Source organism: Lithobates pipiens, unplaced genomic scaffold (assembly GCF_037356315.1).
Source record: "Lithobates pipiens isolate NorthernLeopardFrog02 unplaced genomic scaffold, aLitPip1_a1.2 Scaffold_28, whole genome shotgun sequence".
In the NCBI taxonomy this organism is placed as follows: domain Eukaryota; kingdom Metazoa; phylum Chordata; class Amphibia; order Anura; family Ranidae; genus Lithobates; species Lithobates pipiens.
Genome location: NW_027507789.1, coordinates 8,777,084 through 8,799,136, shown reverse-complemented (window position 1 = coordinate 8,799,136; position 22,053 = coordinate 8,777,084). Strand labels below are relative to the sequence as shown.

The following is a 22,053-nucleotide window of genomic DNA, read 5'->3' as shown; positions in this document are numbered from 1 at the left end:
TGCTCCGTCTTGAGAATGACAGCAGTGGAGGCCAGGGGTGGGGGGGAAGCGCCTCTAAATGGCTTAACCAGGCATCCGAATGGGACAGGGGCTGGGTCCGGATCCGGACCATGGTCTGCCATGTGCCGATGCATGATCTGTGGGATGTGCTGGAAAAACTCATTTCTGATCCATGCATTTCCCCCCCAACTTACAGGTCTTAAAGGCTCTGCTACTGCTGGCTTGGTGACAGATACCACAGTGTACCTTCCGTGGTCTAAAGGGAGTCCATGCCTGGACGGGGTAGGGCTGTGATGATGGGAAATGGGGGGGCGCGACTTAAAGTGGTGGTCATAAAGTTATGGCTGATCAGTGTAGGACAGACTCCCATTTCCTATGGGTGAAGACACACAATAGACACATCTTCATGCTTCAAACTGCCTGTTTTCTTTTTTTTGGCATTCCCCATTGATTCACAAAAACCCAACTTGATTAGACACAGATATAAAAAAAAAAGACACAAAAAATTAAACAAAGACGCGGTTTGACGTTAAAAAATATAATTGATATGCAAGACATTTCATTGGATTGGAAATAAAAGGCATCATTTCCCTTGCGGGGTGTGTACATCGCTCTCCTGACACATCCTGCGGAATACGGTCACATCTCCATACAAAGCAATAGACGGCCGGGGAAAACACATCTGATTATACGTGTTCCTATTCATAGAAAACAGTGCGATCTGTCATGGATACCATGACCCAGTCTGCCCCCCCTTGCAATGCATTACACATCCCTCTGCAACAGGGGGTCTCAAACTGGCGACGCTCCAGCTGTTGCAAAACTACAAGTCCCATGAGGCATTGCAAGGCTGACAGTTACAAGCATGACTCCTTCAGGAAGAGGCATGATGGGACGTGTCGTTTTGCAACAGCTGGGGGGGGGGGGGGCACCAGTTTGAGACCCCTGCTCTGGAGACAAAAGGTTGGGGATGAAAAAGGTTTGCTCCACGCAAAACTGACTGCTCAGACTTTTCCTAGGTGGCGCGGACCTGAACTTCCTACTGGAGGACACTCTGGGGGCAGCTCCGCCCACCCGCTAGGGAAGTCAGAGTTCCCAGCTCCGCCCACCCGCTAGGGAAGGGAAGTCAGGGTTCCCAGCTCCGCACACCCGCTAGGGAAGGGAAGTCAGGGTTCCCAGCTCCGCCCACCCACCCACCCACCAGGGAAAGGAAGTCAGGGTTCCCAGCTCCGCCCACCCACCAGGGAAAGGAAGTCAGGGTACCCAGCTCCGCCCACCCGCCACGGAAAGGAAGTCAGGGTACCCAGCTCCGCCCACCCGCCACGGAAAGGAAGTCAGGGTACCCAGCTCCGCCCACCCGCCACGGAAAGGAAGTCAGGGTACCCAGCTGCGCCCACCCGCCACGGAAAGGAAGTCAGGGTGCCCAGCTCCGCCCACCCGCCAGGGAAAGGAAGTCAGGGTGCCCAGCTCCGCCCACCCGCTGGGGAAGGGAAGGCAGGGTTCCCAGCTCCTCTCATCCGCTGGGGAAGGGAAGGCAGGGTGCCCAGCTGCTGGGCTCACTAGGAAAGGGTTCCACTCTTCTTCCTTTACAAAGAATAACTCATGCAGAACGATCGTGTGCAAATCGGTGGGGCAGGCGAAGCCGATTGCAGATATTAACATCAGGAAGGAGTAGCGCTGCTAGCCGCAAGGGTTTCTGTACATGGCCTACAAAAGGTGTGCTAAGATTTAGTGTCCTATTCCCAAAGCAGCCATAACCTGAGTAGAAAAACCCATCCTGCCAGCATGCTTTAGAGAAGGACCTTTGCTTCTGGTGTGGAAGCAGTGGTCTCTCCGCATGGGTCTGCAATGCCCTCAGCTGAGCAAGAGCTCAAGCTTATTTTTGATTGCAGAGTTCCGAGTCTGACTCAGCAAAGGGGGGGGGGGGGCATGTTGGACCTTAGCAGATGGCTCTTTGCCTCCTGTGTGGAAGCAGTTGTCTCTCTGCAGCGGCCTGGAAGCCCTAAGCACAGTCAGCTCTCTCTGGAGCGGGAATCTCCAAACTACGGCCCTCCAGCTGTTGCAGAACTACGCACCCTATGAGGCATTGTAAAAAATGTGTAGTCCAGAGACATGACTTGGCATGATGGGAATTGTAGTTCCTGAACAACTGGAGGGTCATAGTTTGGAAACCCCTGCCCCGGAGAATGAGGTTTTCGGATTGCTGCGCTCTAGGCTGACACAATAAAGGGACACGTTGGACCTAAGCAGATGGACCCTTCTTATTGTATGGAAGCAGTGGTCTCTCTGCAGGGGTCTGGGATACCCTCGGCCGAGTCAGAGCTCTCTAGAGCATGAGCGTTTCTGATTGCAGAGTTCTAGGTCTGGCTCAGCAGAGGGCATTATTGGAGCCAAGCGGAGGGACCACTGCTTCTAGTGAGGTTTTTTTTTAAATTCAGAATTAGGTTGAGGCTTACACATTTTAAAAGGGGAATGGGGGGATTCCAGCTGAGAAATAAAAGGAAAGTAAAGATGTAATTAGCTAGATAATGGCTTAATATACATTTTATTTAATGTGTAAAGTAACAGATCTGCTGAATTGGAGGATATGCTGGGTCTAGAGGACTGATAGGAGCAGCAGAGAGGGAACCAGCCAAGACCAGAGCAGGAATCTCAGGTGCCGGTGACAGAGCAGTCGCAGTGCTGGGGGGGGGGGGGGGGTGCAATTGAGCATGCTCCCGGCACAGAACAGCAGCACCAGCTGTATACCTAGAGGTGGCAGCATAGTGCCTACACTGCTTATTATAAGCACCCTCATCTCCCCAACAGCTGAAGGTACAATATGGAGATCTCTCTGAAGAGAGAAATAACACTAGAGTAGGGATATGCAATTAGCGGACCTCCAGCTGTTGCAAAACTATAAGTCCCATCATTCCTCTGCCTCTGGGTGTCATGCTTGTGGCTGTCAGAGTCTTGCTATGCCTCATGGGACTTGTATTTCTGCAACAGCTGGAGGTCCGCTAATTGCATATTCCTGCACTAGAGCATATGGTCCTTGCACCTCTCCTGCACACCCCCCCCCCCCCGCCCCCCTCCCTCGTCGTCTCCAATCCCACCTTGGAGAAGCTTATTTCTGCTCCCTGTCTCAGCAGTCGACAGCAGGGAGGAGGTCAGAACTCCTCCTACAGATCCTGCAACCCCTCGTCTCCACATTCAGCACACTCTAGCCCTCCTCCAGACACTTCCTGCTTCCCAGTTCCTCTCCCCAACTTGTTCCCGACAGCAGCCGATGTAAGGTAGGATGGGGGACTCTTGACTTTCTGGTGGTGGTGGGGAGGGTGGCTCTTGACATTTGATGTAAGTGGGGGGGTGGGGTGCTCTGGACATCTTACAGATATAACTGGCCCTTTGAAGGCCATCATAACGCTGATGTGGCCCACAATGAATAGAGTTGGACACCCCTGCAATAGAGAGCCAGGAATAAAAAAAAATAAAAGAAAAAAGGGTCCATGGGTCTATATACTGGAGGGAAAAGACTTCATTGGCTGGCTGACCGTTGTTTCAAATTTTTTTTTTAAAAACGCCCTCGACTGATTCGTTAAAATTTATATTTAAAAAAATTGGAGGCCAATAGAGCCAAAAGTACAAATACCATTCATAAAAAGCGACATAGCGTTAAAAGACGCCCCGAGGTCCAATCTCCCTCCTGACTCAATTGGCTGTCCTCTTCCACCTGTTCGCCTCGGATGGGGCGGGGCCAAGGCACTGGTTGGCTGCGACTAGTTCACGCAAACAGGTGACGAGTAAAAAAAAAAGAGAGCGGCCGGTGGGATGAGGAGGGGTTAAGGACACTTGAGGCACAACGAGGGCAGGAACAGGAACCGGTGGTGGGCAGGCTGAGGACATCTCGCGGTTGAGGAACTACATTTCCCATAAGGTGTTGCAAGACTGGCAGCTACAACTCCCAGAAGCAGAGGCATGATGGGACTTGTAGTTCTGCCCCCCCCCCCCCCCCCCCCGCGATGGTTCTGCTGGTTCCCGCCGTCAGGATTTGATCCGAGTTCCGTATTAAGCTGGATACCAGAATACGACGCGGAATATAAAACCGTCCAACTGGCAGAAGATTCTGATTGCGTGCAACTCAAAGATAAGTCCAGCGGTGTCCTACAGCAAAAGATACCGTCAGAGTTCATAACCCAGTCAGGCTCATCTGGGAAACGCCGGGATATTCTACTGAGCCATTGAATATCTGAGTGCTCCTGCTTCTAGAAAAACCCCAAAACCCGGGGTGAAGCGCTAACCTACCTCTAGGACTTTCTCCAACCACCATGGACCGTAACCAACACAGTACATTGGAAAGCCTGGCAAATGCCTCCTAGCGGGTGATCCCCGATTGACTGACAAGGGGGGGTGGAGGTCACGTGATCGGGAGACCGACCTAATGCTACCCGACCACAAATGGGGACCAGGAAGCCGTTGGTCGCAGTGCTGGGTATATAGAATGGAGCATGCGCCCAGCACAAAGCAGCAGCACCAGCTGTGCCCATTCAGGGGGTCAGGATGGTGGTCGACTTTTTTTTACCATGCCACCGCCTGTATGGGTTACAGTATCAAAAAGACCTATAATATCTGTATTTCGGAGTCGGACAGTTAAGGCCTTAAGAACCCGAACATTTCAACACCCCTCCCCCCCCCCCTTTCCCAAATGGAAATCAATGGCAGGTCCTTTAACCATTATGGTGTTGTGGGAAAAAAAAAAAATTACTTTGTAACCTCATTTCTGATATCCCGACATGATCTGCGATTGCCAGTAAATGAGACGGCCCACCGCAGCCTTCACCCAACACCGATTTCTCTAAAGGACTGTGACAAGAAGTTCTAACCCCCTCCCACCTTTGCTTTTAGGGACCATGTTTGGAGGTTCTAAACCCCCCCCCCCCAACCTTGTTGTTAGGGACCATGGCTGGCAGGAGGTTCAGACCCCCCCACCCCCCTACGTTAGGGAGATCATGTCATGAGGTTCTAACCCCCTCCACCTTGTTGGGGACCATGGCTGGCAGAAGATTCACACACCCTATGTCCAGGACCATGACAGGAGTTTCTAACCCCCTCCAACTTGTTAGGGACCATGGCTGGCATGAGGTTCAGACTCCCCCTCCCTATGTTAGGGACCATGGCAGGGAGGTTCTAAAACCCACCCACTCTATTAGGACAGTGGCAAGGGGGTTCTAAACCCCCCCCGTTAGGGACCATGGCTGGCAGAAGATTCAGACACCTCCTATGTTAGGGACCATGACAGGAGGTTCTAACCCCCTGCAAGGATCATGGTTGGCAGGAAGTTCAGACCCCATCCCTATGTTAGGGACGATGGCAGGGGGTTCTAACCCCCACCATCAGGACCGTAGCAAGGGGGTTCTAACCATACCCCTCCCCCTTGTTTTTAGGGACCATGGCAGGAGGTTCTATACACCCCCCCCCCCCCGTTAGGAACCCTGGCAGGAGGCTCTAACCTCATCCTCCCTCTGTTATAAGGGAAAACGGTGGGATGGGAACACTCTCCCCCCTCTTATTAGGGAATGTGGCAAGAGGTTTATAACCCCCTTTTGTTAGGGACCATGGCAGAAAGCTCTAACCACCTCCCTCCTCTGTAAATAGGGACTGTTGCAGGAGGCGCGCGCACACACACACACACACACACACACACACACACACACACACACACACACACACACACACACACAGTTAAGGACCATGGCAGGAGGATCTAACCCCCTCCCACCCTGTTATTAGGAACTGTGGCAGGAGGTTTAAACCCCCTCTGTTATTAGGACCGTGGCAAGAGGGTTCTAAACCGCCCCCCCCCCCGCTGTCCATCCGTCAGGGACCAATGGCGGAAGATTAAAAAAATCTCCCCCCCCCCCCTCTTATTAGCAACGATGGTAGGAAGTTTATAACCCCTGCCACCTTGTTAGGGACCATGGCAGGGGGTTCTAACCCCCCACCACCTCTATTAGGACCCTGGCAGGAGTCTCTAACCTCATCCCCACCCTATTATTATTAGGAACTGTGGCAGGAGGTTTAAAAGGTATTGCTTACTCAAGACGCAGAATTTTGGGCGGAGCAAGAGGGAAAGCCCAATGCATTGCAAGGTCTGCAGTCCGCATGAACCTCTTATCCAAAAACAACAACAACAACCCAAGGAGTACTGGGGGGGAGGGGTACAAAGCTTCCACGTGAAAATAAATTTGGCTTTTAGTACCAGTTACATGTCAACCCATAAAAAATAATATAATCACGGTGTTATTCCACAGATCAGGCTGCAGTTCCTCCAAAATAGACAGGCTTGCTTAGGCTACCAGCTAAGTTCTCTCTTGAAACAGCCCCCCCCCCCCCCCCCCAAAATCACTGATTGGGTCACAAGACAGCACAGAGCAGCTCAATGAATGCCTATTTCATTGGATAACTTGCAACTGCTTCAAGAGACAACTCAGCCATTGGGCAACAGGCCTGCAGCTTATATGGGAGAGACTTATATATTTTTTTATACAAGCGAAATCATATACAAGTACATATTTCCTTTTAAAATCGAAAGGGACTGTCCAACTCCAATAGCGTACTCCTACCTGTCCTGTCAAGGTGTGGTCTGTAAAGTCCTGTATTGCTTTGGTGTGGCCAGGATAACAAAAATAAAAGAAAAAATAAAACAGGAAAAAAAATAAAAAGCAAAATCATTTCAATCTCCCTACTTGGCATTAAAAAGCAAAATTGGATAAAAAGTAGCTGGGAAAAAAAAAAACGGTTTACACAGCCACAGCACAGATCACGGTTAAAAAATGGGGAGAAAAAAAAAAATTAAATATTTTTTCTCAACACAGAACAATTAAAAAAAAAAAAAAAAAGTCACCCTTTCACCAGCAAAAAAACAAAACAAAAACATAAACCTATAAATATTAGCCACCGTACTGCTCCAAGATCACACACTCTTCCTCTCAGACGTATCAGTAAGGGAACATAAATATTAAACCAAAAAATAAAATAAAAAGGAGGAAAAAAAAAAAACTATAGTAGCACCTAGAATCAAAAGAAAAAAAAAAAAAAAAAAAAGAAAAAAAAGAAAAAAAAAGAAAAAAAATGTCTAAGAGTAGGAAACCTAAAATGGTTATAAACCCACACGGTAGCTGGCATGGGTGGAGAGTATCCCATTCTGGTAAAATGCGTCCGAGGTCGGACTGCTTTTTTTTTTCTTTTTTGTTTTTTGCACTGAGGAAGCCAAAAGAAACAAATAATGGAGTCCAGTTATCCCAGTCCCATGAGACCTTTCAACGGGTACTTTAGGTACAACAGCCATTCTACACGCTGCCCATGTCCTGCAGAAGAAGTCCGTGTGAAAGATGATGAGGAGGGTCACCAATCGGGTTTAGTCTCCCAGAATGAGTTTGACGAAGGACGCCACGTCAGTGTTCTTCGATTCGTGCAGTGTGAAAAACGGGTGTTGCTGTGTGGGGGGGGGACAAAAGGGGATAGGTTAGGAAATTAAAAGAAAAAAAAAAAAAAAAAAAAAAAACAACACAAAGATTTAAAAAGTGAATGCCTGGGAGTGGGGAGACTTCACACATTGGCCTTTCCCCAAAAATATCCCACCTCCATCACACAAAATGTATTTTCCCCAATGAGATGCCTCCTTCAGCACGCACACATTGGATTTCCCCAGTCAGATCCCACCCCCAGCGCGCACACACTGGTCTTTCCTTCGTAGGATCCCACCCCCAGCGCACACATGGGGTCTTTCCCTAGTGAGCTCCCACCCCCAGCGCACACATGGGGTCTTTCCCTAGTGAGCTCCCACCCCCAGCGCACACATGGGGTCTTTCCCTAGTGAGCTCCCACCCCCAGCGCACACAGGGGTCTTTCCCTAGTGAGCTCCCACCCCCAGCGCACACACTGGTCTTTCCTTCATAGGATCCCACCCCCAGCGCACACAGGGGTCTTTACCTAGTGAGCTCCCACCCCCAGCGCACACAGGGGTCTTTCCCTAGTAAGCTCCCACCCCCAGCGCACACAAGGGTCTTTCCCTAGTAAGCTCCCACCCCCAGCGCACACAGGGGTCTTTCCCTAGTAAGCTCCCACCCCCAGCGCACACACTGGTCTTTCCTTCATAGGATCCCACCCCCAGCGCACACAGGGGTCTTTACCTAGTGAGCTCCCACCCCCAGCGCACACAGGGGTCTTTCCCTAGTAAGCTCCCACCCCCAGCGCACACACTGGTCTTTCCTTCATAGGATCCCACCCCCAGCGCACACAGGGGTCTTTACCTAGTGAGCTCCCACCCCCAGCGCACACAGGGGTCTTTCCCTAGTAAGCTCCCACCCCCAGCGCACACAGGGGTCTTTCCCTAGTAAGCTCCCACCCCCAGCGCACACAGGGGTCTTTCCCTAGTGAGTTCCCACCCCCAGCGCACACACTGGTCTTTCCTTCATAGGATCCCACCCCCAGCGCACACAGTCGTCTTTCCCTAGTGAGCTCCCCCCTCCCTCAGTGCACACAGGGGTCTTTCCCTAGTGAGCTCCCCCCCAGCGCACACAGGGGTCTTTCCCTAGTGAGCTCCCACCCCCCAGCACACACTGGTTTTTCCCTAGTGAGAGCCCACCCCCAGCACACACGCACTGGTCCTTCCTTAGTGAGACCCCTCCACCAGCACACACACTGGTCTTTCCCAAGTTAGATGCTACCTTTAGCACACATATTGGTCTTTGCCCATTGAGATCCTACCTCTAGCACACATTGGAATTCCACCAGTGAAATCCAACCTCCAGCACACAGACTGGTTCTTCCCCAATGACATCCCACCTCCAGTGCATACACACACTGGTCTTTCCCCAGTCAGATCCCACCTCCAGCACACACACTGGTCATTCCCCAGTCAGATCCCACCTCCAGCACACACACTGGTCATTCCCCAGTCAGATGATCCCACCTCCAGCACACACACTGGTCATTCCCCAGTCAGATGATCCCACCTCCAGCACACACACTGGTCATTCCCCAGTCAGATGATCCCACCTCCAGCACACACACTGGTCATTCCCCAGTCAGATGATGCCACCTCCAGCACACACACTGGTCATTCCCCAGTCAGATGATGCCACCTCCAGCACACACACTGGTCATTCCCCAGTCAGATGATGCCACCTCCAGCACACACACTGGTCATTCCCCAGTCAGATCCCACCTCCAGCACACACACTGGTCATTCCCCAGTCAGATCCCACCTCCAGCACACACACTGGTCATTCCCCAGTCAGATGATGCCACCTCCAGCACACACACTGGTCATTCCCCAGTCAGATGATGCCACCTCCAGCACACACACTGGTCATTCCCCAGTCAGATCCCACCTCCAGCACACACACTGGTCATTCCCCAGTCAGATCCCACCTCCAGCACACACACTGGTCATTCCCCAGTCAGATCCCGCCTCCAATACACACACCCCTATCTCTCCCTCCCCCCACCCCCCAAAATAAAAAGGTTGAGGAACACCATTCCAGATAACACAATCACACCAATAAAGGCAACTTTATCATGAGAAAACGTAAGATTAAAAGCTGGGATCTGATTGGTGGCTTTGGGGCAACATTAGAGGTAACCAGCATCGGCGCTGTATACTCACCATAAGCTCTGCGTAAGTTGGACGCTCTTTGGAATTCTTCTTCAAGCTGTCAGAGACAAGAGGTTTGTTTAAGATACATGCAATGATAGTCTGAGAATCCATTAAATAAAGCCGCTTCAAGAGAACAGAAGCCAAACGACTTATCCAATGTACAATCCATTCTCCAACCCAAAGCTCAGATAATAATTAGATACACAAGAAGTTCCATTTCCCGGGCTTGCCAAATCCTTCCCTTTTCTCAGGGAGAAGGGAGCGCTAAAAGAGAAAACAAGCCGGCTTTCCAGGAACATCTCACCATATGTGGTACGACCTCCTCCACTGCCGAAAAACTGGAATATTATATAAGAAATGAGATGTATATTATATATAATTTTTTTTTTTAAATTAAAATCTAATGTTAAAAAATATATATTTTTTATTATAAAAAAATATTAAAAATATATATTTTTTTTATTTTCATTAAAATTGTTTATATATTTATTTATAAAAGGAAAAAAAAAAATTATATATATTAAAATATATATATTTTATTAATACAAGAAGAAATATGTACATTGCTTTGCTCAGACAGGATAGATATCTATCCTGTCTGAGCAAAGCAATGTACATATTTGTTCTACTATGAAAGTTTGTTCGGCAATTACCTTATTATTAATCAAGATAACAAAGTACCACAGCTTTATTTTGGTAACTTCTGTGTGAATAGGATTTATAAACAATGTTACTTAGGATCACCATCTCCCGTCTGATCAATGTTACTTTGTATAACTATCTCCTGTCTGATCAATGTTTATAAACAACGTTACTTTTTATTTCTCCAGCATTGTTAATAAACATTGTACAGAGGACGAGAGACAGTTACTTTTTATCTCCAGTGTTCATAAACAATGTTACTTTGTATATTTCTCTGACTGATCAATGTTTATAAACATTGTTACTTTGCATCTCTCTCTCTGATCAATTTTATAAACAATGTTACTTTGCATCTCCCATCTGAACAAAGTTTATAAACAATGTTACTTTGTATATAAAACCTTGTTCAGGTGGGAGATACAAAGTAACACTGTTTATAAACGTCGTTCAGATGGGAGATACAAAGTATCATCGTTTATAAACCTTCTTTATAAATATTGTGCAGACAAGGCTGAGAGATGCAAAGTAACATTGTTTATAAACCTTGTTCAAATGGGAGATACAATGTTAACTTTGCATCTCTCAGCCTTGTCTGCACAATATTTATAAACAATGTTACTTTGTATCGCTCTCTCAGCCTTGTCTGCACAATATTTATAAACAATGTTACTTTGTAAAAATTGTGCAGACCGGAGATTGAGAAATACAAAGTAACATTAATAATCTTTGTTCAGACAATATTGTTACTTTATATCCATCTCCGGTCTGATAAATGTTTGTAAAAGTTACTTTGCTTGTAAACATTGATCAGACAGGAGATGGATATAAAGTAACGATCGTTAGCATTGCATTAGATGCTGTATTGAAGAAGTGGGGGGAGGGGAGGGGAGGCGGGGCATACTACATGTCCTGTGTACTTCAATGAGATTCCTGGCATGCCCCGGGTCTTCAAATGGTTAAAACCAAAATTTTATTCTATGACTGCAGTATACAGTAAGAAGCGCCGTCATCATCTGGGGTCAAGTGTCAGACCGTGCGACATCCGCCACGGCCTCGTCACTTCTCGCTGGCTACAAAAAAAAAAAAAAAGGACCCATCCTCAGTCAGGAAGCTTCCTGCGATTGCTTCCGCTCCGAAGATCCCGGGGGAAACTTTCCAGACAGACAATAGCAGGACAGGTTGAATCAAGCAGAGCCAGTAAAATGTGAGCTGTCCCTCTTATTCCATCAAAGCCTATGAGATTCCTGAAAAAAACCCGGGAGGAGGGGGGAGGGGCGGCAGGATGCACGCTTTCTGGCTTCACCGAACGGTAAACACATTGCTCACACTTACCGTATTAAAATGTGTTTATTGCCGGAGAGCGTCCAGAATTAATACGGTCAGAAGATGCGACGTGTTTATGTGGAAGCCGATACGTGTGAAATCGCCACTTGTTTTATTTTGGAACGCCAACAATGTAAAAACGATGCCGGAGCCCACAGGAATCAGAATGTTATATCAGATTGGGCACAAAGTCCAACTCAATCTTTTTTTAAGTTTAAAACACCTTATAAAAAATAAATAAATAAAAAAGCAGATTTTGCAGTAACATTCACTTCCTCTCTGGGGCTGTCCCCCGTTAACTCTCTGCTGGTCATCTAGCAGGTAGAATGCTCAGCATAAATCCAAACCACTCCCTGTGAAGCCCCTGAACTCACAGGCAATGGACTGCCCTCAAAGACACGCCCCCCCCCCGAAATCAGGGGCAATGGACTGCCCTCAAAGTCACACCCCCCCCTCTGAAATCAGGGGCAGCGCACTGGCGCCAAAGACACGCCCCCCCTGAAATCAGGGGCAGCGCACTGGCGCCAAAGACGCCCCCCTGAAATCAGGGGCAGCGCACTGGCGCCAAAGACACACCCCCCCCTGAAATCAGGGGCAGCGCACTGGCGCCAAAGACACGCCCCCCCTTAAATCAGGGGCAGTGCACTGGCGCCAAAGACACGCCCCCTGAACTTCAAGGAAGTGGACTGGCGCCAAAGGCACGCCCCCTGAACTTCAAGGAAGTGGACTGGCGCCAAAGGCACGCCCCCTGAAATCAGGGGCAGTGCACTGTCAAAGACACGCCCCCGAATTCAGAGGAAGTGAACTGTTGTCAAAGACCCCTAAACTTAGAGGCGTGGTGAACTGCTGTTGGATGGAAGACCCATAGAACACCCAAGAAAGGGTCACTACTGCACCTCTCCATGTCTTATTAAAGTGGGTGTAAACCCTTACAAACCACTTTGACCTACAGGTAAGCCTAGATTAAGGCTTACCTGTAAGGTCCAAGAAATATCTCCTAAACCTATACGGCGCACTGAGCGCGGCTTCGTCAATGACGAAGATGTCGCGCGTGTCGGCTCCCGTGCGCATGCGCGGGAGTGACGTCATCGCGGCTTCGCCGAATGACAGCGGCGGAGCTGCGAGACCCCACCAACAAGATGGATGTGCCGGACTACAGGGGACAGCAGTGACTTCGCTGTCTCCTGTGTCAGGTAAGTGACACATAATGGACTGCGATGCGATGCGATGCATAGTAGTCCATTATGCTTTGCCATTGCAGGGAATGAAAGAGGAAGTAACACCCATCACATGCATCCAAATTTTTTTCTTTGTTTCCCAATTTACAGAATCATGTGAGAAGAGGATACAGTCCTACCCAAAGGCAGTGTGTGAGCCCCGATCTGCAGATCACATTTATGGTAAACGGAGCTGCACAATTCCATCGATTGACTCTACCAGCGCCCTGAAGTGGCCTCCAATAAATATCCTGCATCTCGGACGCACATGACTGATCAACTGTTTAAAAAAAATAAAAATAAAAACTGGAAGTCTATGGCGGTTCTCACCATTTTGAGGTAAAATCGACAAAATCGGCAGAGAACTTTTCTGCAGGCAACTGTGGCGACGGCTCCTCGACCACCTGCTCAGCTGCTGGAACGGAGTCCCCCACGAGTCATAGGGGAACCGCAGAATGGCGAGTTCAATCTGATGGAGAGGAAAGAGAGAAAAAGAGTTATTACATCTGAGCCCCGGCCTCCCCTCCAGTCATGTACGGGTGTAGCGCCGGCTCCTCTCCCTGGACCGGCTTCCTCCGATTTCACCGCACACTGCGAGCTTCTCACAATGTGCATTAGAAGCTGCAGCAAGTCAGATAGAGCCCCGCCCCTCATTTCCTGGCTGGAGAAAGTCCGGCATCATCTAGTTCTTTCCTTCCCACCCCTGGCCTGCACCTTTCATTCACTAGATTTCAGTTCCGTCAATCAAAAATTTAGACATCACAACCTCACAACTGCTGCCCCTCAATCACCCCGGGAGGACGGGTTACAAAGCAGTTCAGTTTTACTTTGTTACCCCTCCTCTCGACAGCAGAGAGGACAACAGAACTCCTCCACCAGATCCTGCGCTTCTCCACGCAGCCACAGCACCCCCCTCATCACCACTTCCCCTGGTCTCAGCATTCAGCAGACTCAAGCCTTCCTCTGGTCCTCCTCCAGATCCTGCACTTTCTGCTGCCCAGCTTCGTCCTATGTTTCTTTCTGGTAGCAGAGCGGAGTTTGATGAAACAGATCCTGTGCCTCTCCTGTGCCGCTGAAGCACCCCCTTCGTCACCGCCTCCCTGGTCTCAGCATTCAGCAGACTCTAGCAGCTGACTCCGGCCCTCCTGGTATTCCTCCAGATCCCCCCCCCCTCATCTCAGCAGTCAGAAGCTGGAGGATAGAACTCCTGCTACAGATCCTGAACGTCCCTGTGCAGAGAGGCTGGTCTCTGCCTCTGATTTGCTGAGATTGGGGGGGGGGGGGGGGTAGGGGTTGACAGAGGCCAGCCTCTCTGCACAGGGAAGCGCAAGATCTGTAGGAGGAGTTCTATCTTTCTGCTTCTGACTGCTGAGGTGAGGGGGTCTGGAGTCAGCTGCTAGAGTCTGCTGAATGCTGAGATCAGGGGAGGTCGGAGAGGAGGGAGTGCTGCGGCTGCACAGAGGGGCACGGGATCTGTAGGAGGAGCACTGTCCTCCTCTTTGCCGCCAATTCACTGAGATTGTCAACCCCCACACGCCCCAATCTCAGCAAATTGGAGGCAAAGAGGCAGGGCCAGATTAAGAGCATCATGGGCCTGGTGCTGAGGATTTTGGAGGGCCGCTTTTATGGTTAATAAATAAAAACGCAAACAAATTTTTATTAACACAAATTAGGTATTTTTTTTAACAAACTGCTCATTCACATTATGTGCAAGAGAACCTGTGCAAATGAGCCAAATTTTCTGTATACTTTTTTTTAAATTTTGAATTTTTTTTATTATTATTATTATTATTGCAATCTTTTATTGTTTACATTCTTATATTTGTTTTTTCATGTTTGTTTTTTCCAATTTTAATTTTTTATTATTTTTTTACAGTGGACGGCAGTGGATGGTGTAAGTAGTGCAGTGGACGGTGTCAGCAGTTTTTTTTATAAAATTTCTTTTTTACAATTTCTTTATTTTTTTTTTTTATTTTTTTTCAAAATGCACTTGGGGCTGGGTTTTTTGGCAGTTTACAGCATCAGTAGGGCAATGGCAGTGCCCAAATGGTCAGTCCAACCCTGCTGGGCCTATATTAAAGGTGGGGCTTGGAGCTGCAGCTCCAATAGCCCCTACGTTAATCTGGCCCTGCAAAGAGGAGGCTCCCCCTACAGATCCCGCGCCCCTCTGTGCAGCCGCAGAACTCCTCCTCTCCGCCTCCCCTGGTCTCAGCATTCAGCAGACTCTAGCAGCCAACCTCCTCACCTCAGCAGTCAGAAGCAGGAGGATAGAAACTCCTTCCTAGAGATCCTGCACTTCCCTGTGCAGGGAGGCTGGTCTCTCTTTTTTTTTTTTTTTTTTTTTAACCCCCACAATCTCAGTAAATCATCAGCAGAGAAGGGGACAGTGCTCCTCCTACAGACCCCTGTGCCTCTCTGTGCCAGCCAGCACTCCCAGCCCTCCTCCAGACCCTAAACTTTCCAGCAACAACCCCCACCACAGCTTCTTACCAGCAGCAGCACAAAGATAAGGGGGGGTGCACTGATTTAAGGGAGGGTGAGAGACTCCACTTCTGATTGGTGGGGGGGCTCTGGACATCTAATCCTACAGATACAACAGACCCTTCGAGGGCGACTATAATGCTGATGTGATGACCCCCCTGCCTGCCTTATGCTTTAAATACAGATTGGAAGTTTGCCAAGAATTTAAAAAAGGTCAATTCATAAAAGATGCATTATAAAAAATAAAAAAAAATCCCTCTGAGGCCTTTTTCACACAGGACTACTGCAGTGTGCACCAATGCAGGGCATGCGACAGCCGCCGCTCCCAATCTGACAGCCGCACTGACGCCTGTCCCTGAACAGAACACCATCCTGTGGTCTGGGACCACCAAACCCGCTTGAATGCCAAACTGAGAGCAGGGCCGTCTTTAAACACTGGGCAAAGGAGGGGGGGAATGGGGGGGGGGGGGGCAACCCCCCCCCCCCCCCCGGCCCAATGCAGCTGCCTCTTGAGCCCACACAGTTGATAAGTGGATTCGGAAGGCCCAAGAAAAATGTTTGCCCGGGTCCAATCAATATTAAAGGGGGAGCAGCAGCTGTGCCCAATTGACAGGGAAATAGGACTGCTTGTACGGGGGGAGGGGGGATGCATGGAACACGTGTGCATTCTGGGCGTATGTTGTAGTACACCCCCCATGTGAACAAAGACCTTTACATCGGAAAATGAAAAAAAAAAAAAAATGTATTAAAAATAGAATATAATCACATTATGGTATAATAAAAATCTAGTAGTGCTGTGACTCTCCGCAAAAAAGGTTTAATCGATTGTCACTGCCCATCAGTCTTATGCCTCGTACACACGATCGGAATTTCGGCCCGGTGAGAAAAATGCGACTGTGTGTACGCTCCATCGGAATTTAGCTGGCCGAATTCCCGCCAGCCAAAATTTGAGAGCATGTTCTCAATTTTCCCCCCCCGACGGAAAAACTTTCTATTCGGAAATTCCGATCGTGTGTATGCAATTTGAACCCGCAAAACCCCACGCCTGCTCAGATTCAACTACGAGACGGAAGCTATTGGCTACTGGGCATTGAACTTCCTTTTTCTAGTCCCGTCCTACGTCACCGCGTTCTTGGCGGTCGGAATTTGGTGTGACCGTGTGTATGCAAGACAGTTTGAGTGGAATTCCCGAGGGGAAAACCATCAGAGCTTTTTCCGATGAGAACGCCGATCGTGTGTACGTGGCATAAGAAGAGCAGCTTCCATCAGAGGCTTGTCACACCAGAGTCGGGAGGACTCACGGCCGCCTTTTGAAAAAAAAATTAAAAAAAATTAAAAACCCCCATGATGAATTATTGGAGCCGGGTAACAATAGTGTTTACATGGAGAGGGGAGATTGTGTGAGTTTACTGCCCCTTGTGGTGCAAGTATGGAAAGTCAGCATCCTGTGGCTGAATGGCCATTTGGTGCGACACACAAAACACACCAAATACTGAAGAGCTGCAGCGACTCGAAAAGTCTCTCCCAACAGAACAATCAGCAAATGTTCTAACCTGCTGTTCGTATTCCATTCATCTTTACTTACAGGATTTCACTGCAAGTTTTTTGTTTTAAACCACTTACTGCCCCCTTTATGATCAGCTGTGGTCGCCGCTCATTAGGAGTCCAAAGAGCCAATTGGCCAGGAGGAGAAGAGACGGCCGGAGCCGCCGCTGCAGCTGTGACCCAAATAGGGTAAAGTGCAGGGCCGACGGGGGTCTGGCAGGCCAGAGATGAAGCCGGTGACTGGGGGGGGGGGGTTATGGGTATGGTGGGCCTGAGCGATGTGGGCGGGGAGACAAGTCCGTGGTCAGGTCTGTCTGACGTCAATACCAGACCAATTCCGATACTTCCCTCATACATCTAATATCAACAGTTTTTGCTAGAAACAGACACAGACACCGGGTCTCCCGCATAGCTACTGGTCATCTGGTGAACCTCTATAAATAAAATTCCATATCCTGGATCATACCATAGTGATTCCAAGGCTCCAAATATCGGACTTCACACTGTATCCTTTCTGGTTCAGTTCTGGGTTTATCCTCTCAGGCTGCAAAGAGAGAACAAAAAAAAACACGATAAACTCCAAAATGAGAAAATATACAAAAAAAAAATAAATAAAAATTCACTAAAATCTCATGAAAGCATGTGACCCTCCTGCAGAGAGAGAAAGGGAGCAAGCGAGGCAGCAAGTACGTGACGAGAGAGAGAGAGAGAGAGAGAGAGAGAGAGAGAGAGAGAGAGAGAGAGAGAGAGAGAGAGAGAGAGAGAGAGAGAGAGAGAGAGAGAGAGAGAGAGAGAGAGAGAGAGAGAGAGAGAGAGAGAGAGAGAGAGAGAGAGAGAGAGAGAGAGAGAGAGAGAGAGAGAGAGAGAGAGAGAGAGAGAGAGAGAGGAGAGAGAGAGAGAGAGAGAGAGAGAGGCAACAAGCACGCGTAGAGAGGGGCGGGAGCTAGCAAGGCAGCAAGTACGTGATCCCGCAGGGAGGGGGGGGGGGGAAGAGAGAGCGAGAGCGCAGCAAGCACGTGACTCCGTAGAGAGGGAGGGCGCAAGGCAGCAAGCACGTGACTCCGTAGGGGAACGAGCAAGGCAGCAAGTGCGTGACTCGGCAGAGAGTGGGTAGCAAGTGAGGCAGCAAGCATGCGACTCCGCAGAGAGGAAGCGAGAGAAGCAGCAAGCATGTGCACCACAAAGTGTGAGAGATGGTGAGCATGTGGCGTTGCAGAGAGCGACCACGTGGCGCCACACACAGAGTGAGCATGAGGGCCGCAGAGAACACATGGTGCCACAGAGCGAGACAGTGAAAGAGCAAGTGAGAACTAGCACACATATGGAGCTACAGAGAACGCAAGTGTGAGAGATAGCAAACATGTGCCGCTGCAGAGAGTGACTAAGTAGCGCCACAGAGAGAGTGAGCACGTGGCTCCACAGAAAGAGCAAAAGAGCATGAGGCATCACAGAGACAGCGAGAGAGCGTGCAGACACGTGGCACCGCAGAGAGCGAGCGAGCTCGAGGCACCGCAGCTTGTGAGCGCGAGAGAGCACGTGAACCCTCAGTTCTGTCCACATACCCCACTTATATACCCTTCAAAAGATACAAAATAGGGGGTGGAGGCTGTACTTAATAAAACAAGTCACTCTTACAACCATAAATTAAAAAAAGAACATTTAATAGTGAACTATTGTGTACTTACAGCCATGTACGGTTTGCAGCCGGCATCCATCGTTTTGGCTACAGAATCCACTAAGTATCCGCTGATCCCGAAGTCGCACATCTTCACCTGGCCCTGCTTGTTAATCAGCACATTGGAAGGTTTTACATCTGAAAATGAAAGAGGGTTGTGATAAGTGAGCTGCAGGAGGAGCGAAGGAGACGACAATAAACGCGGCACGTCTCTTCTAGTACTCGGGTATGGAGGAAATGGCGCTGTGAACTGCAAGCCACCAGGTGCACAGGGGGACCGGCATTGCGCTTAAGTGAACTTGAACTTATGTGAAGGATCTAAAAATGTTATTTGTGCTTCAGCAGTAACCTGAATGATTTATCGAAATTCCTCCCAATAAACCGCATTTTTTGTGCATTAAGCCTCCAATGTATATCCGCAGCGTGGGATCATCTACGGCACTGCTGCCTCTGACTAATCTCTCACAATTCGGAATAGAATGTGATTTCTCCCTGCTTCTGTCTAATTCATTCTGTGCTTCCTGCACCTCTCCTCCTGCCTCTTATTTCACATATATTCAAGAAGGGGGCAACTCTGAAAGGAACTCAGCACAGGGGTGGTGGGAACCCCTCACAACGGGCACAGATGTGTCAACCCAGGAAGTCAGCGCAAGGATGGTGGGAACCCCCCATAATGGGCACAGCGGGTGTACAGAACCAGGAACTCAGCACAGGGATGGTGGGAACCCCTCATAATGGGCACAGCGGGTGTACAGAACCGGGACCTCAGCACAGGGATGGTGGGAACCCCTCATAATGGGCACAGCGGGTGCACAGACCCGGCAACTCAGCACAGGGATGGTGGGAACCCCTCATAATGGGCACAGCGGGTGTACAGACCCGGCAACTCAGCACAGGGATGGTGGGAACCCCTCATAATGGGCACAGCAGCGGCAGTACCGGGATTTACTAGAATGTTGCCTCTCTACATAAGTAAAAATATGTGTGGTGGATGGGTAGAGTGGTGGGGACGGGGGGGAGGGGTGGTACACTTACCTCTATGAATGACGGAGAGTTTACTATGTAGATGTTCTAATGCTCTAACAATCTGGGGAAAAAAATAAAACAGAAATTATGGATAACATAATATGAGCATCAAACTGTCATCAATGAAGAGCCCTGCCCCCTCCCATCTTTAGGGCTTCCGGGGTAATATATATATAATAATATGAGAGAGAGGAAAACTCTCTCATATCTCTCTATCATCTATCATATATAAGGAGATAGAGATGATAGATTACATACACACACACACCCCTATATATCTATCTCTATATAGATCTCTCTCTCTATATCTCTCATATACATACATACATACATACATACATACATACATACATAATACATACATACATACATCTATATCTACACACACAAGTATGTAAATACTGGCAATGTTTACATGTGTATCCGCTGTGATTGCTGGTTCACGGCAATCAAAAAAAGGTACGGAGCCACTCTGTTTGGCTCTGTACATCGTGCCTGTGATCTGATCATTGAATGGTCCATTACAAGGCACACCAGAGTGAGTACCGGAGTTGCACACAATAAATGGTCTATTCCATATGAACTGAAATCACATCTATGAACATTTCCTCCTAGGGGTCATGGAATGCAACTCACAGAAACAGCTATTTTGCCCAGAATGTCCTCGGGGATGGTCAAGTTTTTGTCTATGACGTGTTTGTAGAATTTGTCCAGTGATGTGTCCATCAGCTCCATACAGATCCAGACATCCCCCTGGAAGAGAAAAAAAAATAAAAATTATATATAAAAACTAATATATATATATATATATATATATATATATATATATATATATTATATATATATATATATATATATATATATATATATATATATATATATATATATATATATATATATATATAATATCTCCATTGCTGCCAGTTGAATAAAAAAAAATAAAAAATAAAAAAAAAGGAGGAAATACCCCTCATTTGGAAAATGGGAACCACATGAAAAACCCTGGAACTAATAATGATGCACCAAAATTTCATCCGCCGAAAATAGGGGTTTTAGTATTGTGCAAAAAAAAAAAAAAAAAATAGTGCAGTTAATGGCTGCCGAAAAACTTTTGAACTGAGAAGATATGCACCAAAAAAAATAAAAAAATAAAAAATGCAGCCGCCAGGATTTTCAAAACTGGTTAAAAAAATAAATTAAAAAAAAGTGACGATAATGGCCGATAATAAATTCATGATATTAATTACTCCAAAGACATGTTGGTAGGTTAATTGGCTTCTGTCTAAATTGGCCCCAGTATATGAATGTGAGTGAGGGACCTTAGATTGTAAGCTCCTTGAGGGCAGGGACTGATGTGACTGTACAATGTATATGTAAAGCACTGTGTAAATTTGACAGCGCTATACAAGTACCTTAAATACATTTATAAAAAAAATGAATATTTTTTTTTTTTAAACTGTCAAGGAGGAGGAGGACAGCGCGCTACAACATGGCTCCCAGGGCAGCCCTGCGACTGACGGGTCGATCGCAGTGAAACCCCGGGGGGGGGGGGGGGCTTAGAAACCCTGCTACAGTGTGTAACCTGTGTGACAGCACTGAGTCTGCTGGGATCGCATTCAAGATGGCAGCACCCAAACACTTAACTTGTAATTGCGCAGTCATGCAATTACTGTACCCAAAAGAGATTTATATATTTCTTTTATTTTATTTTTTTTTACTTTCTGATATAAAACATATGTAATAATAATAGAATAGGCTTATAGTTGGACTGTAATAGTGTGGCAGGCAATCTGATACTAACTGATAACGGGGGGGGGCGGGATGACATCACTATTCACACCAAATCCAACTTTGAAATCGTGCGACTTCACTCGAAAAATCACACCATTTCAAAGCTGCATCTCTGTTGCGACTTGGCTGACATCTACACAAAACTTTTAAAAATCACAGATTGTCTATGCACACTTGAAACCGTCAAAAACAGTGCAGGGACTTCTTTTCCAAACACAGGGATCGGTAATACTACTATACACTGTCACTGTACTAATGACACTGGCTGGAAAGAGGACAACTCTGTGCCTAACTATGTGTAATGGGCCCTCCTGTCCTGTATTGAACTGTACTGTAATTGTGTTGACACCCCCCCCCCCACATTGTAAAGCGCTGCATAAACTGTTGGCGCTATATAAATCATGTATTATAATAATAAAAAAAAATATTATTATTATTATTATTAATAATAATAATAAGCGGTGCCATTTACTACAGATCTCTGTTTCTTAGCTCTGCTCTGGTGGCAACCTATATAACTTCTTAAATACCCCAACATGGTGATTAAATAAACAAAGTAAAAAGATACAAAAAAAACAAACGAACAAACAAACAATCCCGTTCCATTTTCTCCGATTGCTGAAGTTGAATTTTACCTCTCGAAATAACGCTCCATAGAAGGTGACGGTGAAGTGACAATCCACCGTGCGCATCGAGATATCGAGGTCCATCAG

At 47.8% G+C, this 22,053-nt stretch overlaps 1 protein-coding gene across 1 annotated transcript in view; it reads right to left on the bottom strand.

Moving 5' to 3' along the window:
• Positions 1-522: 522 nt before the first annotated feature.
• MAP2K6 (mitogen-activated protein kinase kinase 6) overlaps positions 523-22,053 on the bottom strand; it is a gene marked incomplete in the record, with an annotated part of 23,809 nt that continues 2,278 nt past the window's right edge. Inside the window, 9 exon segments of the mRNA XM_077458669.1 lie at positions 523-7,474; positions 9,650-9,695; positions 13,153-13,231; positions 13,234-13,291; positions 17,315-17,392; positions 18,534-18,661; positions 19,559-19,610; positions 20,186-20,302; positions 21,976-22,053. Coding sequence (XP_077314795.1) covers positions 7,397-7,474; positions 9,650-9,695; positions 13,153-13,231; positions 13,234-13,291; positions 17,315-17,392; positions 18,534-18,661; positions 19,559-19,610; positions 20,186-20,302; positions 21,976-22,053 — 714 coding nt within the window.